We start from the raw sequence: 22,455 nt of genomic DNA on the forward strand, positions 1-22,455 counted from the left end.
ATAATCTATATTATTATAAGGGAACTGTAAAAAATATATAATACAAATGGATTAAATGACATCTTTTAGAGAGTACAGTATGATTAGCAACACGTGGCTTTAGGTTCTGCAGCTGACATTTTATCAAATGCATATTTCATAAAAAGTGTCACTGGTGTTACAATTTCTCAGTGATGACCAGTAACACCAGTGACAACCTTGGGTGAAAAAGATTTAGTTAAGTCTGTTTATGAAGTTGTTATCCATACAATAGCTCTACTTAATACACATTTCTTGATTGTCGATTGTCGATTGTCTTTGTCATTGTTTCTTTAGTCAGGAATGGCTAAACATGGTATAGATAGAAGTTCATCTGACCATCTGGCCAAGCTTTAGAGATGACATTAATTGATATTGGTGACAAACAGATTATTTGCTTAATTCCAGAGCCCCTAGCACTGATTAAGTGATCATTTCAGATTGAGCAGAGGTTCTGGGAGTTCACCATGGGGCACCTGGACATTGCAATTAAGGTGGTGGACAGAAAGGTGCAAAGGCACCATGTCTTTTGTACTTTATTAATAGCAGAGGACAGTTCCAATCTTCCCCCTCTTAGTCCAGCAACATAGTATAAGCAGACTACATATATGCCATATTTTTTATGTTAGTGTTTTCCTAAAGCAGTTTTTTTTTTAATACTCAAAGACAGTTATTAAAGATCTTTTTCTAAGTGTCAATGATACTATTTGGCTTTATATTAAATAACTCTGTTTCTAAATTCATCCAAGTAATCAATATTGGAGGATTGGAATCTTTTGAGCTTCACTGTGTCACTGGTGTTACCAGTGTTTTTTGTCATATTTAACATATGAAAGATTTTATATGAATTGACTGTTGCTTTATTTAAGTAAGTATTTAAGAATTGTATCATTATATTTTTATTACTGTCCTTCAAATATTTTTATAATTATAGCAAAGATATGATGGTGTAAATGAGCAAATGCCACACAATCACACTTTTCACAAACCTAATTGATGCAAGTGGCTAGAGTCTTTCCCATATTTTATACATCTTGCTTATTGATATTATGCTTGAAATCAACTATAATCAGAAGCTATGCAATCATATTCATATATTCACCCTTATGTACTCAGTTTTATATTCATTTATATCATCTGTATTACTATTATTATATCCATGTTTCATGCCAATGTTCCCGTGAGAACTAAATGCATGCGTGAGACCAAATGTATACATTTGGTCTTCTAGTATATCAGTTTGTTACCCTTTTGACCTGTTGAATACCCTTTTGACTTGATGATGTTTCAGAGCTGGAGTGAGAGAGCATAGTTTATGTCTGCTATTGTTCTAAGAAACATGCAGACATAGAGCAGACATAGACCTAGTACATAACAGGATATGTTTCACGACACCTATCCTCGCATTACACTGAGATAAGTAAATTTACAAGTTGTTTGCATAAACAAATGTATGAGTGGAGCTATAGTCTATCTTTCCACTCAAACCTCAAGTTTCACACTTTTTGAAGCCCTAACTGCCTGACCTGAAACTTAGGGTCATTACATCATTGTGCAGAACTTTCTGCACTTAGAAAGGAAATGCCTGCTGGCACAATCCCAAGAGGGTATGAAGACCTTAACGAATATCTGGGTGTCAGACTAACATCTCAACTCTCTAGCTCTTCGCATCTGATCTCCAACTTTGAGGCCTCATCTTGACACTCTGTACTTTAACTTTTTTCCATTTACTTCATTAATGGAATTAGACAAAGACAAGACTTTGTATTATTAGGTTTATTCCAGGACTTAGTCCTTGGATATATCCTTAAGATATATCTACTTAACATTTTATAATCAAACATTTATTTTCTGTATTATTACATTTATTCTCATTATTTCATAGTTTATTCATTTATTAATTTCTGTAAATTAAAAATTGTTATTCCTTCTACAAATTATCTGATATATTGAAGTCATTCCCATCTGCTGGATCTAACTGCATCACTAATTGAAATTAACAAAAGCTTAATTTGTTATTTTTTAACCTTATAATAACCCGTCTGTGCCTGTAACTACATGTGCACAGAGAAATGACATTTGTAAAATATATTTAATGTTCCAAAAACTATAAAGTAACACAAGTGACAAAAAGATGACACAGTCTTTCTTACATTTTCATCAATATGTTTTAAAAATGTAAATCTGTTAAGCTGACTGTAAGGCTGGCACCAGGATGTCTACACCCAAAAGGCGCCATTTCTGGTAAAAGTCAAAGAACTCTGCGAGAATCAACGTCATAGAACTCTCTCACAAAAGCTGAAATCTACACCTGAATATCACCACGTGTGATAAATTGCAAATCACCTTGCTTCCCCCTCTTCTCTCTTCCCTTCTCCCCTTCAACAGCTCAGGATCAATACAAAGACACAAGATTTATATGTAAAACTATAACAAATACCATGAAAACAAAGAATGCAACTCTGTGTGTTTGGTATCATTTAAGAGGTCTCTGTGCGACTGGTATAGTGGTCTCTTTCCCATGTTGATAAAACTAATGCTGACAAAGTTATAAGGTCTTTGCCAAATACTGCATAATTCTGGAGGTCTATCCCCCTCCTTGACCTACAATTTAAATTATCTCCTGTATGTTAACAAGGTTAAACCCCAGGAAGTCAAGAACACATTCACCCCCAAATTCTCATTGTTCAAAGGATAATACCATTTGGTACACAATGTTTATTCTGTCTGGGTATTTAAGGAAAATTGGCAAGAAGCTCTGGGAATCTATAAGCAGATCTCCCATGCTGTACCGCTGCATGTAGTTTTGTCAGGTATGTTTCTTTGACTTGTCTTTTATTTTTAGTAATGCTTGTTTATTCTGATCATGTGAAATTGGCTTTGATTTGAATTTCTGCAACAATGTTTTATATCCTACCTGACAAATAAATTGTTATTATTTGATTTATTCTAAATTCCGCCGAAATCATTTATATCATTACTGGAGCTTTAATATAGGAGGAAGCCATTTAAAGACTCTCAGTTTGAATTTCACTCAGGACAACCAGGTAGGACAACCACCTAGGACAATCGGGTAGGAGAAAGCCATTTAAAGACTCTCAGTCACTGCTCATCGCCCGTCTTAGCAAGTTGTATGTACGTGACTAAGCGGCAATATCGTCTGGTTAGGAGACAAGCCAAACCAGACAATATTAGTTAACCCTACAACCGCTGACTAAGAACAGAACTGGCTATCCATTTTCGGGAGGTTTACGTAATTTAATAACGGCCGGCGTAAGTCTCTAAAGATCGAAAGGACTATGAATAGAAGAGGATTTAGAGTAATCAATAACCTAAAAATGTTAAAGTAAAAGAATGATCAGAAATTAATTAGAGCTTAAAAATTAATTAGAGGTCACCTTAAAATTGGAGTCAGATTAATATAAAATTGGAGTCAGATAAAATGAATAACGGAATCAAAAGTGCGAATTAACAATAATTGCTTTACTTCAGCACTCAGAAAAGACAGAACAACGCAGAGACCTTCAAGGGCAATTTATTGAAGTTCCACTCCGGAACGGATAGAAAATTATCCCTTTTTACATGACATTTATGTGGCTTACCAATAAATGTAACCTAGGTTCAATGTTTAAAAATAAAACAGATTTGTAAACATTTTGCTAACTCAAAAGTGGACATTTCTGTAGAATGACCCAGAAAGGAAACGACAGTGGTGAAGAGCGGGAACGGGAACTGGAAAGGACCTCGAGCCAGGACTCGAACTTGGGTCACACTTACTGCTTCTGCACCATATTTTGCAAGACTACGTGCCCTCAAATACGGCTCCGACCTTTATTTTTAGAAGGGTGAGACTTTGGCTTGTTGTGATTAAGCTTAAAATTAGACGATTAGTCATCCACCTTGATGTCACGTTTTATGTGTACCTCATATTATACTTTATACAGTCCTAATAACTATAATACATGTGCATTTGCTCAGTTAAAGTGCCATTATTAACCTTCTGCAAGACTGTTTTTTTCTTCATTCTCTAAAAGAAATGTAAAAGTCAGGCATACTGGAGTAGCTGCACTTGATCATGCAGACGTTTTATATATTATTCAATAAGAAAGAAAAAAAAAAGACGTGGGAATTCTGCCCAGGTGTCTGATATTTGTTCACTGTGTGCAGATGATGAGCTCAAAGAATAAAGCAGGCTGCAACCATGTATAGGGAAATCCTTGGGGCTTTTCTGGAAGTTCATTAGACCTTTTTTCATGACATTTTGGAGCCTTCAAGAAGAAGCTTTAGCAGTGAAACACTACATGAACCTGTTTCAAACCTCATTAAGATCAGTGGGAACATCTTGCGGTTTTATCACTCTGATATCTGTTTTTTGTCACAAGCAATTCAATTTTCAGCAGAATGAAAGGTACCCTCACAGCTATGCAGTATCTATAGAATATTTAAAAGGCCTTCAACAATTAATCAGATTTAACTAAATATATGGTGCCACTTCAAGGCCTGTCCTACTAGATCACACAATGTGTACTCTAGGGTCTTTTTATTTTAAATATTTAACCTTTTACATTTACATGTATTCATTTGGCAGACACTTTTATCCAAAGCGACTCACAAAAGAGGAATAATGCATCATAAGCGATTCGTTTTAAGGAGACAGCAGTATGAAAAATGCTGCATTACAAAGTTTCACTAGCATCAGAATAGTAGTATCCAAGACGCATTAGAGTGCATCAAGGATATATATATATATATATATATATATATATATATATATATATATATATATATATATATATATATTAAAAAAACAAAACAAAAAACTCTCAAATAGCACTGTGAATATTTAATGGGATGAGTTCAATAAAGACATGAAAGACTGTAATTGTCTGTGTATTGTTAGCTTAAGCACATAGTTATGTTGTTGTTGTTGTTGTTGTTTTGGTCTATACTTGTGACTTTGATGAAGATTGAGATCACATTTTATGAGAATGACGTTCCAGTTCATGCAGAAAATCAGCTAATTCCAAAGGGTTCACATACTTTTTCTTGCCACTGTATATTTAAAGGGATAGCCCCCCCCCCCCCCAAAGACAGAAAATAATCTTTATTTACTCACCCTCATGTTGTTCCAAACCCGTAATTCTTTCTTCAACACAAAAGTTGTTCATAGGGAGACTGTTAGCCATGGTTACTTTCATTGTATGGATTAAAAAGATGCAATGAAATTAATTTGGTGACTGAGCCTTTCTTTCCTCTTTTGTGTTCCATTGAAGAAAGAAATTAATATGGGTTTGGAACAACATGAGGGTTACTAAATGACAGAATTTTCCTTTTTGGGTGAACTATCTCTTTAAAATAAAGACTGCTTTATAAAACATTTGGACATAGTACATCATAGGCACAATCAAACAAAACATTGGTAAGATAACATAATAATAAAAACTAAATAAAACAGTTCCATATGGTTACAGATATATATGTTTAATATATACTTCCAGTATACACGTATAAATGTCTGTAGCATAAATTATGGCATTATCATATCTCATATTTTGTGGATGTCAACAGCAGCGTTGAAAAAATCCTCTGAAGAACTTCCTGTATTCAGTGTTAAAAATGGTGTAGATAATGGGGTTCAGAGCGCTGTTCACATAACCCAGCCATGTCACTGTGCTCATCAGGTATGGGGAGACGTCACATGATTCACACATGGCTCGTGTGGTGTGAACTACAAAGAATGGAGTCCAGCAGAAGAGGAAGGCACCTGCAGTAAGATAAAATGTCACATATTTGTCATGAGTCTAATTAAGTTGAGGAGAATTAGTGCATTTGAGGGCATTTTCTGATGAACCCTTATATAACCTTACATTAAAATGTAATATAATGAGTAAAATTTGAATTACATGCTGTATCTTTTCTCACACAATGCAATGAATTTTGCTTTGCTACATAGGTTGTTTATATACAGAGTTAAGCTCAGATGTTGTTGATTGCCAAAGAAAATAATTTCAGTTTGTAAAGGCAAACAAAACACATAAAAAAGTTGTTTACAGTAATGCAGTTACAATGGAGGTCTATGGGGCAAGGTATTGCGTCGGAATAAACCTTAAATACACAGGGGCGAATTCACTAAACAGTAGCACCACTTTTGCACATGGTATTTTTTGCATTCTATGCAAAAAACTGCGTCTTATTCACTAAACACACACAATCTTAAAGGGATAGATAACTTCTTTCATCCTTTACTCACCCTCATGCCATCCCAGATATGTATGACTTTCTTTCTTCTGCTGAACACAAACAAAGATTTTTAAAATAATATCTCAGCTTTGTAGGTCCATAATATGCAAGTGAATGGTGACCAAAACTTTAAAGCTCCAAAAGCATATAAAGGCAGCATAAAAGTAATTAATACGACTCCAGTGGATAAATCCATGTCTTCAGAAGCAATATGATAGGTGTGGGTGAGAAACAGATCAATATTTAAGTCCTTTTTTACTATAAATTCTCCTCCCTGCCCAGTAGGTGGCGATATGCACAAAGACATGACACTTCTGAAGACATGGATTAAACCACTGGAGTCAAATGGATTACTTTTATGCTGCCTTTATGTGCTTTTTGGAACTTCAAAGGTCTGGTCACTATTCACTTGCATTGCATGGACCTACAGAGCTGAGATATTCTAAAAATCATGATGGCAAAATTTAAAAAGAATTTAAGAATTTTCATTTTTGGGTGAACTCTTTAAGTAGGAACAATCAGTGCTAAAATTGCACTGCGTATTGAGTATTTAAATTAAGACACTGTCATTGCTTTCTGCACAAACATACCTCCTTTCTAGGTAAATTAGGCTAATTATCAATTATGCTTGATTCAGAAAACTCTTTACTATTTGCCCACCACAATAAGCATCACACTATCACCACAGGTGGTAAAGTGAATTTTATTTAAAAGAGAAGCTTGTGTACATTTTCTATTGATCATGTCAGCAATAATTCATCAAATAACAATCAACTGACAAAACAGCATTTTTATTTGTGCTACCATTCGGAAATTTCACCAACGTGAAGTTAACGAGGTTGACGTGACACAGGAAGTGAGGCTGTATCTCAACAACGCTATGCTCTATCGAAGCGAAACTTGATATGCTTCATTATGACCATGATCTGAGGGTACATGCAAAGTTTGGTGACAGCGCCACCAATGGGTAAAACAAAATTCAAAATTGGATATTTTTGCCCATAACGTTTAAACCTTTTGTCCTAAAATCATGAGCTTTGTGTTTTTGGATTCCTTAGGTCATACGGATTCCAACGATACCACATTTTCCAATATCAAGCATATTGCCTCTCCACCACTTTGAATTTTCATATAAAGTTATACTGTATATCTTTTGAACCACTAGTTGAGTTTAAATTGAAATTTGTATTCTTTATCCACATCATGTCCATCCAAATGCGTGGTGTATTTAAGTATACTTTCATAATGTTAAAGGGATGATTCAGGTATCAGGATCACAATAGTGGAGTGATGCTGTACAGTCCCGGCAGAATATACCATCATGGTGGATCACAGTGGATCACATTCTCAGCCTTATATCGCTCAGAACAGACTTGCAAGATTTGAATTGTGCCATACGCACTTTGTGGATGTGTTTGCTCTATTGATGTGCAGGAGTAATCAACTAATCGAGTAATCGTTCTGCACCAGTTAGCTGACTATTAAAAACACTACTCAAATATTGCAAATTGATTTTCTTTTGCACAGTTGCCTGCCGTGAGCAGCTCTGAATACTTTACTTTCTCTCTGGATCTCTCACAAAATCTCGCAGTTACAATGAAGTACACTGAGGGGTGCTGTGGATTTGTGTTGTCTAGGTGTTGTGCTTTCAAGCAAAGCCAAGTGTGGCAATAATTGTAGTATTTTGATTCTTAGTGAACACAACTGTATTGGTTTTAAATTCTTGTTGGAGTCATGCATACCAATGGATGAGGATCTGCTTTTATGGTGAAAAAGAAATGCGAAGCGGTACGAGAAACTCAGAAGCTGATCAGACAAATGTTTTATACTGTTATTTTTAAATCTTTTTTTTTTTTTAATTATTATTAATGCATAAAAAATGCATTAACAATTTGATTAAAAAATGTATCACAATTTTCCCCAAAAGAAAAGCATAGTTTGTTGAAATTAGCTTATTTTGAAACCATTTTTGGTAACGCTGTTAATAAAACAAAATATACATTTCATGTACTTGTCATAACTGATATGTTTAACTAACATTTACATTTACTAGTAATCGATTACTCATTTTTTGTGGATTAGAGTACTCGACTACAAAAATCCTCGAAAATGCCCTTCCCTAGTTTGCGCTGTTGCTTGTTCAACATAATTCCTTTAGTGAAACAGGAGCTAAACCAGCGCAGACATCGTGTGCAAATAAACACTACTTTTACCGGGTGCAATTCATTCTTAGTGAATTCCCTCCACAGCCAAATGACTAAAATATTATATGTGTTAACATGAGACTAGTGTGATAGAATCGCTTACTAACCTAGTCTGTGTAAATCTTTCAACTCCGGTCATAACCATGTAAAGCCAGTAAACCCAATTAACTCAGTAATTTTGGCAAGGTTTGTGCAAGGATTCCAGAAGGGACTGTTTACATTGAGAAAACTCCAACCACAGGAATTAAGTCAGTAAACCAGAAGCCCATCCACCTAAAACACTAGTTCCACTGCTAAAAGGAAGATTTAATGGAGTTCTAAACAAACGTTTGGGAGGAGCTTGTCAAGTTAGTCCCGTCAAACATCATGCAAGCACATATAAGCATCAGCTTACCTCACTCCTGTGACGATTCTTCCAGCATTGGCCCGGCCCACTTACCCGTGACAGATCTACGTGACAGACTTGGATGACACACTACTCTGCACAAAGCATTTGCCCTCATCAGATAAGCTCTTCCATCGCAATTATCACATTTTTCAACAAGCTGCCACAGCAGCCCACTATTTCCATATTTTGTGGCTACGGAGGCTGCCACTTTAACTGTTGTTTCTGTACTGTCTTTGTTTTATTCGAATCTTTCCTCAGCGAAGCAGACCCTGGCGTCAAAGCTGCCTCTGCAAGCAGCCACTGCTTCACTGTATACCTGTGGTACAGCTCTCTATGGCTGCATACAGGTCCTCTCATCTTAACTTTCCACCTGAAGCGGTCCCTATACAGCACGAGGATGCCTCCGTGAATGGGCGCTGCTCTGGCATCATGTCACTTGAGCACTTTTACAGCTTTAATTCAATGCGAGGGAATCAAAAGATTAACAAATGAATTCAAACATTATTCCATCACACTCCAGCATTTTAACCTGGTTCTCCCGCACAGGTGCTTCCTGTCAGCCTTGATTACTTTGAGGCTGCTATTATTGATGCCTCCTAAATAAGCTGGCAGATGAGGCTCATCGCTCCACCAGTGTGATCTAACCCTCCACTTTTCTATTCGCTGAGACCCGTAGGTCAGTATAGTGCCTTTGAACTATGACTTTTGTAAACATCACTCTATGCTCTCTTTCTTCTCCCTCTTTTCATTAAGTTTTGCTCTGGCCTCTGGCATCCGCTACAGTATGCCTAGACTAAACGGCAACCGGTATTAGTATTCTTTTATTTCCACTGCATTGTGTCTAAATTTAAGATGTAAATTCTAGTATACTACACATTCGTTGATCATACCTTGTGTTATTTTAAGCAGTCATCATTATCAATTCATATTTTATTGCACCTGATTGCTGTCAGATTGTACTAAAGATTAAATTCAACTGATATTTTAAATCATTTACCAACATCAGTACCAAACTGCTAACTTACAGTACCGCCATTATCAGTTGTACTCCTTTGATTTAAGATTATAAATAATTAAAAATAATATTCCTCAGCTCTCTCTTCAGATGTTCCTGAAGTCATCTCTCAACCGTTTATGGGTTTACGAATCCACAAGAATTTGATTCATACTCGTTACATGATTGTATGCTGGCTAACATAATCACTCGCTTTCAGGAGTATTATCAAGTGTCTATTGCCCCTTCCCAAGGCATCCGCTGGCACCTTGTTCAATTATTTCTCCCTCTACAAGCCTGGCAGCAATTATCTTTATAGCACCGTACTGCCTAACAATCTACACAAATGGGGCTGGTTTTTATCTCAGAAGCTCAATTTTATAATGAATTAATGACCTGTGTTTTAAATGGCTAGAGGGAACACTGCTCCCCAGGCCCAGGGTCCCAACACCTCTGATTCATGAAGCATCTCTGTTATTAAATAAGATCCTCAGTACGGCGGTCATTTAAAGCTTCCCCATTTGATTTGCTTAGCTTCACTACCACAGCAGTATTTTCTCTTTGCCTTCGCAAGAGCTCCTTTTTTTGTTCATTACTCTGCTGCCACAGCAGCTCATTAACAGCTCCTGCAGGAGATCCTCTACCATTTTGGTTCAACTATTCTACTTGCTAGTTCCATATTAATACTAAGCATTCTGCAATGCATAACTTACACGTTACCGTTACTCTTATTTTGCAAACCCGCCTAGTCTAATCTTTTTTTTTTCTCTCTACAGAGGTTTGCATGGTTTCATTAAACTATTTTGCCTAAGCAGCAGTGATTTCATCCAGCTTCTGCAAAGCTACATTACTACTTCCCTAAATACCCCATTGCTTCAGCAGTGTTCCACTTCCTGCTCCTGCGGGAGTGCTTTTACTTTCCTATCACTGCCACAGCAGTAACATATACCTCTATTTCATGTGCTCTCCATCGGGAGAGTCTTGTCTTTCACTGTCACAGAAGTAACTTATACCTCTGCCTTCCACAGGAGCCCCCTCCCGCCCCTTTAAAAACATTATAAAATGCAAGTTATGTATTTATATTTTGCAAACGTGCTTCCTAACTTTTTGCTACTGTCTCTACAACTCCACTGCCGCAGCAGTGCTCTAACTCCGCCTCCGCAGGAGGCACCCCCTTTTTACTCTACTCCACTGCCGCAGCAGTGCATTAACTCCACTCCTGCAGGAGCTCCTCATACTATACTGTCTCAAAAACTCTGCTGACGCAGCAGCACTTTAACCCTGCCTCCCGCGATAGGCCCGTTTTACTCTACCATGACAACAGTACTTCCACCATGCTCCCACAGGATCACCTGTATTATAAGTTCAACTGCTTCTCTTTCGCTCTGATTATATGTGCTTTTTGGGGGGTCAATCATAACTAAAAATCCTTCTTTTCTTGCTATAACCAACTACTAATTGTGTGCACACTCATCAGTAAGCCAACCATGTGTGTGAAATGGTTGATTGGTCATAAACTGGGCCTGCTGTCCTAAAGTGTGATTTGACTTTTTTTGTTTTTTTTTTGGACTTGGAGCTCGAGCCAAGCCGCATGCCCAAGGCCCTTCTGCTCGAGCCCCTCCTTTACGGACAGTAAGGCAAATTTGTTTACCATTTACAATCTGTTTACCATTTCCACTTCAGGGGCTAGGTGGACATGCAAACTCATAAAATGGAGTTCTAAGCAAAAGTTCGGGAGGAGTTTATCAAGCTAGTCCCATCAATCATCATGCAAGCACATATAAGCAGAAGCTTACCTCACTCCTGTGACGATTCTTCCAGCATCCCTCCACCAACCCTACTCCTCCTTGACCATTAAACTTAACCTACTTTAGTTAAGTAGTCCTGGGTGGGGGGGAGGGGATCTTGGTGCTCAAGCTGAGCCACATGCCCAAGGCCCTTATGCTCGAGCCCCTCCTTTACGGACAGCAAGCCGAATTTGTTTACCATTAACAGTCTGTTTACCATTTCTACTTCAAGGGCTAGGTGGATATGCAAACTCATGAAGACAACTTTACAGCTCAAATAGCATACATTTGCATGCGCTTTAACAAAAAAACTTTTAAACCAAATTTTCACATTTATGCATTTTTGTTAGCTTTTTCAAATGGAGGGACAGAATGCCTGTGTCCATTGACAGTAGATGCTGTCAATCGAACTTAAGTTGTTTTTGAAACCCGAAACATTCCTTTAATTTGTCGTCAAAGTCCTGCTTCTGTTTCTGATAAAGAGAAATATGTTACTGCTCTGAAAGCTCACAAATCTTTGGACAACTCAGTAACCTGTAAAATCACAGCCAATAATTCTACATTATGTAACGCTGGCATACAGCAGGATTATGATGCAAAAGTGACCAAACATCATTTGAGAGAAGGCTACTGAAATAAATCAACCTCATGTATATTAAAGATATTAATGTGCTCTTGCAGTGGTCTCTGCTGTGCTGAATTATTCACGTATAGTAATGGTATTTCTATAAATATCCAGTTATGGTGTTGGAAGATTTAGATAATCTGTATATAAGATACTGCAATAAGATGTTTTTCTGATGTTTACAGAAATGTTTTCATCTCCATTAGCTCTTTTCCCCCCCAGCAGTTTTAGATCCTATGAAATGCCATGAGGTGAAAACCGTGTCAGTGCACATTCCTCTACTTTGTACAATAAAGAGGTGCAGTTATTACCATAATGAGCAGTTTCTACCTAATTTGACCCTTAAAAATTATACTTTTGTTGCGATAACCTAATATCGTCAGGATGATTCAGTCACATTAAAACTGTTTTTTTTCGATGTTAAAATAGTTTCTGCTATCCCATCTTAATATGCAGAGAAAACAGTAAATAAGCCATTTGTAGGTTAATTTTCCCCAAAAATGTAAACACTATGGCTTTGTTGCGCTATCAAAACATTGCCCTATTTTGAGCATCCTGACCAGCGTGACACAGCAACATTGGCGCAACCAATGGCAGAGCTATCTGTTTGTCCAACCAATGATAGATGGGGGAGTTTTTAGGATACCTGTTTGAAAACATCCATTATTTTTGCAATTCCCTTTGGTGCAATATTATACACTTCAGCTTTAAATAATAATGGTGATTGTAAAGAAACCAGTTAATTTAGATGTCTCTACATGAAGCATAGCTGCCTGATCAAAAAACATACTTTCACATGTATGAATAGGTGATATTTTGTTTCATGACATAACAGAAAATAAAAACAGCTATGCTAGGGTGGGCTGGGGGATATTATAGGTGGGCATTTGGGATTTGTGATGGGGGGGTTACTCAGACTATTAATTTAATGTCTTTTCTTTCTGTTTGACTTTTCTGTTTGACAGAAATATAATAAGCAATGATCCTGCCCCACAAAGGCAAACCGCAAGTGTTTTGAATGAAACAGGTCTCTTATGATCTGTCCGGTGACATGAGTTTGTTTCATTTGCTGAAATTCGGAGTAACCATTGTGTGAAAATGCAGTAACTACAAAATCCACATCAAAATTATGCAAGCCATTTTTCTCAGTTTCAATGTTAGTTAATGAGTATGGCCTTTGTAGGGTAGTAAAGGTATTGATATTTTTACCAGTGAAACTATATGCATAAAGTCATTTAGGGAATATGGGAATTTGGATGGATGGATGGATGGAAATTAATGCCATGTAAGAACCAAAGGTTATTTTCATAGCAAACAGAGTAGTTTAAAGCGCAATGACAAACAATAAACAACAAACTATCAAAACACTGTAAAATTTGTGTATAAAAAGATGTAAGACACGAGAAGACAGACAGCATCTCTCATCCACAATGAATTAACAACAAGGGAAACAGAAGCACACATCCCGCAAAACACTGTATCCAGCTATGAATCATGATCACGTATGGTACTATCAGCTAATACTGGCCGCGGAATCAATGGGACCCGGCACAGCAGAGTGCGGCGCAGGATGCAGAAATGAGGGACTCGTGCAAAATATAAATATCTAAATAACAAAATAGATGTTCCTCAAATGTATTTAATGTATTTAAGATACAGAGTGTTATTTGTGTTATTCGCCTATTGCGTAAGACCAACAAAAAATAAACTATTTACAGGTGCAGGGTTGGTGGCTAATTCATACAAATTATCCATTGTGCTCCATGCGGTGGAAAGTGCTATGGACATTAACGCTTTATTAAAGAAATGTACAAACAAAACTTTGCCAAATATCTGATTGACCTTTGGTTGGTTTCAATGTTAGAGTGATAACAAAACATGTTTTTTTTTCTCTCTCTCTCTTTTCAGTTTCCATCCCACGCATACCTCTACTTTTTTTTTCTTCACTTTTCTCCCCAATTTCGAATGCCCAATTCCCAATGCGCTCTAGGTCCTCGTGGTGGTGTAGCGACTCGCCTCAATCCGGGTGGCGGAGGACAAATCTCAGTTGCCTCCGCGTCTGAGACCGTCAACCTGCACAACTTATCACGTGGCTTGTTGAGCGTGTTACCACGGAGACATAACGCGTGTGGAGGCTTCCCGCTATTCTCCGCGGCATCCACGCACAACTCACCACACACCCCACCAAGAGCGAACCACATTATAGCGATCACGAGGAGGTTACCCCATGTGACTCTACCCACCCTAGCAACCAGGCCAATCTGGTTGCTTAGGAGACCTGGCTGGAGTCACTCAGCACACCCTGGATTCAATCTCGCGACTCCAGGGGTGGTAGTCACCGTCTTTACACGCTGAGCTACCCAGGCCCTGCAGACCTCTACTTTATAATTCAGGTCCAGTATTTCACGAACACCCGCAGCATGATTTGGGGGAGCTGATGTGGAGGGAGAGGGAGTCAGGGAGATATTTGGTAAGAGGGAGCCTGCCCATGCCTACATCCAGCCCCGGGGGAGAGTGGGGCAAGCTGTGCTACTTAAGCTACTAGGCATGGAGAAATTATATAAAACTAATGCACCTGTTTATTTATTTATTTCAGGATGTCTACTGAATGTAAACAAATGTTAGGGGTAAATTGAATAATTGGAAAATATGTGAACAATTTACATTTAAATCAAAAATTAACATGAATTATGAGTTGTTTATATAAAAAAGTAATACTAATAATGCACTATCCCATCCAAAGTCTTATTATGCTTCACATTATTAATTTAAAGAAATATATATCCATAAGCTCATAAAAAGGTTTAATATTCAGAATATTTTAAGCTGTAAAATAATATTCAATTTATAATTATAATTATGAACAAAAAAAAAGATTTGTAAAACACAATAAGCTTATGTTATCCAGTGGTATTCTAAACATTTTTGTGTGTCTGTGTGCTAAAGAATTGTTGTCCAAAAATTAGGTTAAGACACCAGGCGAACCTTTACATCATAATTGGATTAAGAGGTTTACCTAGTTAGCGGTTCTCTGGGTGTAACAGCAAAATTCAAAACTGTGGCACTTGTATGCCCAGGTTTTGATGCTTAAAGCTAAATACAGAGACTAATTTATTAAGCTGTATTTTATGTATTTTTAATTTCACATCAGATGAACTATATACAGCAGTAAGTACTTTGAACCGCAAAAAGACACAAATATTCACCAGCACATGATCTCCAAGCAACAGAATGGCAAGGAATATTACATCTGACTTCATACATCCACTTTAACCCTGAATTTGTAATGTTTTTAAATAAAGTTTTGGACTCTATTCACTTGCATTGTATGGACCAACAAAGCTGAGATATTCTTCCAAAAAATCTTCATTTGTGAAGAAAGTCATACACATCTGGGATGGCATGAGGGTGAGTAAATGATGAGAGAATTTTCATTTTTGGGCGAACTATTCCTTTTAGGTATAACACATTGCCACCATTTACAGTGTAGCTTTTGTGTGATTATTAAGCATTGATCAATCAATCAATCAGTCAGTTCTAAAGTTATTTCAAAACTTACCCACAACGACAGGTAAAACCCTCATGGCTTTTCTCTCCCTTCCATTGATCTTCTCCCTCTTCTTTCTTTGAGTTGGCTGACCATATTGAAAGTTTGAGTAGTCCACAGTTTGAATAGGGCTGTGTTTATATTCTGCTGGGAAGGGACAGATGGGCTGTGTAAAGTCACGCAGCTCCTCAAGGCTGGACTGGGCCAGGTCCCTCTCAATGACCCGGGGTAGAGATGCAGGCAGAGCCCCCAGGGGTGGGAGTGCGGTGGCCACCGCAGCATGCTGCAACCTGCGACAGGCTTGAATACTGTTTCTCAGTTTGGCTTTGCGAGCTTCTTCCCACTTGCGTAAGCCATGGATCACCCCGAAGTACAGTAAGAGCATGATGGGGCAGGGAATGAAGAAAGAACAGACTGAGGAATACACCACATAATTATTGTCTTCCAGTTTGCACTCTCTGGGGTCTCTTTGGGGAACATTGTTGATTCCGAAGATAACCGGCGATGCCACAGCCAGCGCCAGGAGCCAAGTGGCAGAGAGTAAGAGAATCTGCCGATGGTCAACGTGCTTTCGGTTGTAGTTTAGTGGTATGGACACAGCAATAAACCTGTAAACAGATGCATAAAGAACTGTATGACTGGATGCAGGAAAAAGTGCAATAGTCTGTTTCCGGAAGTAAAAAGGCGAATTTGGTTGCTTAAGAAGCCTGACTGGAGTCACTCAGCACATCCTGGATTCAGACTTGCGACTCCAGGTGTGGTAGTCAGCGTCTTTACTCGTTGAGCTACCCAGGCCTCCTATTCTCTGCTTTTGACGTCAAACCATGAAGAGACATGCGCGCACATTGGATAAGACGGTAAGAATGCCGGTTAAGGTGTTTACATACCACACAAAATCGGTGGAATGAACAAAAAAATATACCCATGTCGACCAGATTATTCTTATGCCGTTTATGACCTTACACCATCAAAAGAACGCCATTTATTGCGTTTACATGACCACACGCGTTGTCTGCTTAAGCATAAGAACGTGCATGTAAATGCGCTCAATGTTACAATGAACTGCATAGGCCCAACAATATGCAAAATTATTGACATTGGATGAATGAAAAACTTGAGTTTTAAATGGTCTATAAATGGAGTTTTTGGTGTCTAAATGTCTCTTGAATATTGATGGTTTCATGCTCTCGGCCAATGATTCAACGTGTTGGTGCTTGTTGGTTGGCATAAACCATGTTTATTCTTCTAACAATTGCCCTCAAATTTAATTTAGCCTGCATCATATTTTCTTTTACCTTACATAGTTTTGTTCATAGTGTTCAAAGATTAGGGCACATGGCTCAACAACCTGTCCATGTTGGTGTCTGCTTTCTTTTGCTAGCTTTTTGCTACCTAGTGACAGAAATATTTGTGCCAAAATCCTGTTGAGTTTCAATGGACACAACCATTGATATCAACAACAAAACATGTGGATAGCATTTTCTCCTCCCTTTTAAATGTGGAAAAGCCTATTTATTTTTGTGTTCCTAACTATTGCAATTTTATGGTTAGTTGCATCTTATTATTATTATTTATTTTATTTATTTTTATCCCCTTTTCTCCCCATTTGGAATGCCTAATTCTCACTACTTAGCAGGTCCTCTTGGTGGCGCGGTTACTCACCTTAATCCGGGTGGCGGAGGACAAGTCTCAGTCGCCTCCGCTTCTGAGACCGTCAATCCGCGCATCTTATCACGTGGTCTGTTGTGCATGACACCGCGGAGATTCACAGCATGTGGAGGCTCATGCTACACTCCACGATCCGTGCACAACTTACCACGCGCCCCACTGAGAGCGAGAACCACTAATCGCGACCACGAGGAGGTTACCCCATGTGACTCTACCCTCCCTAGCAACTGGGCCAATTTGGTTGCTTAGGAGACCTGGCTGGAGTCACTCAGCACACCCTGGATTCGAACTCGTGACTCCAGGGGTGGTAGTCAGCGTCAATACCTGCTGAGCTACCCAGGCCCCAGTTGCATTTTATTATTAGCATTTAGTCATGTTTTATCCCTTCTGTCCTCAACCCTCTGGTCACGATCCAGCAGTTGAGAACCACTGGTGTAGAAAAAACGTCCTTTAAAACAGATCTTCGCTCTCTTTAAGCACAACACTGAGTATTTCCCCTGCTGGAAACACTAATGTGATGGAACAGAAGTCTCACAAACAATAAGAATGAACTACATGCCCTGTTTTTGCAACCCTGTTTATGTCAAAATAATGTGCTAAAAACTGATTATGCAGTTTGCATTCTTTCTTAAGAAAATGCCTCAGAGTTTCCAACTGATTTTCTTAAGCTGCTTTGAAACCATGTGTGTATTGTGAAAAGTGCTTTACAAATACAAATGACTTGGCAATGCAACATTTCACTCTTCTTAAAAGAATATTCCGGGTTCAATACAAATTGAGCTCTATCGACAGCATTTGTGGCATAATGTTGATTACCACAAAAAATTATTTCAACTCATCCCACCTTATTTTTTTTAATAATTTTTTAAACAAAGCAAAAATTGAGGTTACAGTGAGGTACTTAGAATGGAAGTGAACAGGGCCAATTTTTAGTGGGTTTAAAGGCAGAAATGTGAATTTCATAAAAGTTAAATAAATTCTACTGTTAAAAATTTTGCTTTTTTTAAGAAAAGGAGGGACAAGTCAAAGTTATTTTTTGTGGCAATCAACATTATGCGACAAATGCCTTCGATTGAGCTTAACTTGTATTAAACACAGATTATTCCTTTAAAGCGGTGCTACACATGCAAAACATCAAGAACATTGAAAAAAAGATGAGAGCAATCCAAACCTGTCAACACTGATTGCACAAAGGTTGAATATAGATGCTGTACAGAGCATTACATCCATAGTCATTAGTCCATCGCAGAGAGCCAAATCCAAGGACCAGACACCACCTTGAAACTGGAAAGTTCACAGATCTATTACATCAAATAGTGTATTGATGAGTTTTTAACATTCAATCAAGAAATGATTTACAATGCAGGAAATATTCTACATCACTACAATACACTAGTGTAGTATAGTAGTACCCATCCTTTTTTGACATTCATCTGCCTTTGATTCTCAACAGAAGTCGAACTAACCTAATGAGCCTAATGAAGCAACAACTTGACTGACTGAACATGGTCAGGGTGGCAACTTGAGGTTAACAAGATCAGTGGCCTGAAACAGGAAGAATAATTGAGCGAGGTACTCAACGAGTTATGTAACTAAGAGGTTATATGAAGCAACCAACATTTATTTTCAAAGATACACTCAAAAAAAATAAGATGTATTTATTTCAATTTCATAACAAAATTATATTAAATTGAATTGAGTAATTTTAACAAAATAAACCTTTAAAAAAAACAAATATGTAACTTTTAATTTTGTAAAAAAAAAAAAAAGAAAAAAAAAGAATACACAATTCAATTTGCTGAAATGTTGTTACGCAATTGAAATGTGTAAATCTTAAAAATAGCCTAAAATATATTTTTAGTGTATTTAAAAGGTAAAAGCTATAATGTGTGCTTATATACTAATAAACGCTCATTCTAGTGCATCATTTAAATGAGTATTTTAATATAATTTATAATTATAATCACATCATAAATTAATTGTCTTAATTTAGGTCATTAAAACACTATTTGAAATGTTTAATCTCAATAATCGTATTCATATATTGATCTATATTGATCTAGACCTACATCCCTTACCCAAAAAAAAAAAAAAAAAAAAAAAAAAGGTTCTGTTGTGCAATGATGGCATCTTTGATGTATACCATAGTGAGATAAATACAAGAATGATTACCATATACATTTTTCTACATGGTATTGCAAGGTAAAGAATACTAAGTACCATGGTACATGTCCTAAAAAACATAATATTGCCATGGTACTGTGTTTTAAAAGCATTAGTAGTACCATGGTATACTTTTTTGTTTGGGTACAACAGGGCTAAAGGCACACCTTAAGGAAAATGTGTTGTTTGTCTGATCACAAAGTTTATCAAGATTGAACAAATAAAAGTATTTTTATTGAAAATTGATGGAGAAACATAATTTGTGTGATTAAAAAGATTATAACAGAAGGTTGTTTTGATTTAAATTATTATTATTGTTATTATTATTTTTTCTAAGTGGTAAGGCAGCCTTTTACCCCAAACGTGGGGTAAAGGGCCCCCAGAGGGGTTATAGTAAAATTGTGTAAATATAGGGACAATTGTTATAATGAAAATGTGCCAACTTAGGCAAATACTTTTGAGACAGCATGAGTAACAAATTAAGATAATACTTATTCAAAATAACCACTTCAGGAAAGGGAAAAAAATTCAGTCACATTTGGCATTTCATAACACCTCAAGTATTTTATAAACAAATTAATCTCCATTGTGATTGCATCAGTCAGTGTGAGCCCACTTTAACCTAATGGGCAGGGAGGAGAATATATAGTAAAAAAGGACTTAAATATTGATCTGTTTCTCACTCACACCTATCATATCGCTTTTGAAGATATAGATTTAACAACTTTTCAGACGGAGTAATTAGTAGAGTATTCTACACTGTAAAAGATGTAATTAGTAGTTAGTAATAAATTACTTTTTTTTTTTTTTTTTTTTTTTTTAGTAACTTACCAAACACTGCTCATGGATCAGGAATATTTTGCAGTGTATAGTAACAAATAGGTGTTAAGAAAAGTACTGTGGTGGTTTTTGTTGCTCTGTAGTGTTTTAGGAGAAAATAAAATCAAAAGCTTGCCTTTTAACCCATTGTACTGGGTCTATATTAAGTTATATATATATATATATATATATATATATATATATATATATATATATATATATATATATATATATATATATATGAAGAAGGAAAAAACACAATAATATATGAAGAAATACAGTTTTGCAATCAAACACATTACTTACCTCCGCATAAACAAAAAGGGGTAAAACCAAAACTGCCAAAAGCAGATCTGCCACAGCTAAACTCACAATGAAGTAGTTTGTCGTTGTCCTCAGGGCTTTTTCCTTGTAAACACTGAGGCACACGAGTACATTCCCGCATATGATCACTATAATGAGCAATAGTCCAAATATGAGGGCAGGAACATTGTGAGAAGAGACCGGCGGAGACAGAAGTGTGCTGTTCAAGCTCGAGATGTTCACCGACATTGTTCCTGGACCTTCTTAGTGAAAAGTTTTCATAAATGTCTCAATTTGTCCAGTCCACCGAGGTCCATTTCTCCTCTTCTTGTGTTGTGTTATGTCCGAAAGCAAGACATCTCTATCGGCAGCAGCAGAAGCAGCAGCACGGTACCGGACAGAGGTATTATAGAGAAGGTCAGTCCCATATCTGCTGTCCCTCGTCCCGCGCTTTAAATAACCAAGTCCGATAATCTAGGAAAGTCAAGGAGTCATTTTCATTTGATGGGAGCTGCTGTCAAAATGCAACCTTTTCGACGTAAAACAGATGGCAGTCGTCTATCCAACCGTGTAACCAATCTAGATGCAGTGTTTTCACTGTTCAGTAGCAATGAATAGGGCTCCTATCATCATTGGAGGTCTGATCTGCTTTCCAGAAGATTACTAAATGAGTTCCTTTGGCTCAAATGCTAGAACTTGGTGCTAGCAACCTCAAGATGATGGCTCGAGTCCAAGAAAACACATAAACTGATAAATAAATGTAGTTTATGCATGGCAAGGTGTATCTTCCACTTATTAAAAATCATCTATATTAAATATATATTTTATTTATAAAGGTCACATTAAAACTGACTTTATGATGCCTTTATCATTTATGGTAAATGCTTCTTATGTATAGCCTTTGATATTTTACCCTTGACCCAATCATTATAAAAGTATGAATTATTACACGTTTATTACTATAATCATCTAAACAACCTGTCTATCAATTAAATAAATAAATAAATAGCAACTGTCCCAGTTGTGGCATCATTTCCACCATACCAAACTTGGTTTGCCCCTAGTTAGTGTACTTGTTAACCAAGTGGCAAAAATGCAACAGAAGAGCATGCTTGAGATGAAATATGAGACAAGTGATGTTTGGAGAAAACAAAGAAAAATCAAGGTAAATATCACTTGTGAGCAGGGTATTTTTATCGTGCATCATTTCCAATCAAGCTGTCATTTTGCCAAATGATGCAAAAAGTGTGAAAATATTATATAAATTGTGTATATTTACGATACTGTAACGATGTACGCTGGCAATGACGAAGATGATGACGTAAAGAGAACCCAAGTGCAGTTTATTTACAAGGTGCAGTATCCAAACGTGAGTATAAAACAAAACATAAACGACTTGACTATGAAGCACAAAACTCATCCACATTCAACAATACTTGACAATGGACTATGGAAACATGAGGGTTAAATATATGACATGGGAGAACATAAACCAGTGAACAAACAGAACTCTAAACAAGATAATTAAACAATAAACCAATGAAAACAAGACACATGAACATAGAGGGAAACACATGACTAGAGAACAGGAACTAGAATTTCAAAATAAAAGACATGAAAAACATGGATCAACAAAATACACATGACAGATACAGCTATATATGAAATTAGCCATAGCTAGACTAAGAAGTCGGTCATT

The 22,455-nt window shown here is 37.0% G+C and overlaps 1 protein-coding gene across 1 annotated transcript; it reads right to left on the minus strand.

Annotated features, from left to right (window-relative positions):
• Positions 1-5,137: 5,137 nt before the first annotated feature.
• Positions 5,138-21,332, minus strand: drd4b (dopamine receptor D4b). The gene is made up of 4 exons (XM_051645449.1): positions 20,760-21,332; positions 18,643-18,755; positions 15,816-16,411; positions 5,138-5,782 (listed from the first exon to the last, which is right to left on the minus strand). The coding sequence occupies exons 1-4, from the start codon at positions 21,003-21,005 to the stop codon at positions 5,580-5,582; spliced, it is 1,158 nt and encodes a 385-aa protein (XP_051501409.1). The 5' UTR covers positions 21,006-21,332; the 3' UTR covers positions 5,138-5,579.
• Positions 21,333-22,455: the final 1,123 nt, after the last annotated feature.

The sequence above is a fragment of the Myxocyprinus asiaticus genome, chromosome 2 (assembly GCF_019703515.2).
Source record: "Myxocyprinus asiaticus isolate MX2 ecotype Aquarium Trade chromosome 2, UBuf_Myxa_2, whole genome shotgun sequence".
Lineage (NCBI taxonomy): Eukaryota > Metazoa > Chordata > Actinopteri > Cypriniformes > Catostomidae > Myxocyprinus > Myxocyprinus asiaticus.

What these genes read in the sequence shown, in the direction of transcription:
- drd4b (XM_051645449.1), bottom strand. Translation starts at nt 21,005, where the DNA reads ATGTCGGTGAACATCTCGAGCTTGAACAGCACACTTCTGTCTCCGCCG. An exon ending in TGTGCAATCAGTGTTGACAG is followed by an intron (nt 16,412 to 18,642) that starts GTTTGGATTGCT and finishes ATCTGTTTACAG; the next exon opens with GTTTATTGCTGTGTCCATAC. An exon ending in GGTTTTACCTGTCGTTGTGG is followed by an intron (nt 5,783 to 15,815) that starts GTAAGTTTTGAA and finishes ATCTTACTGCAG; the next exon opens with GTGCCTTCCTCTTCTGCTGG.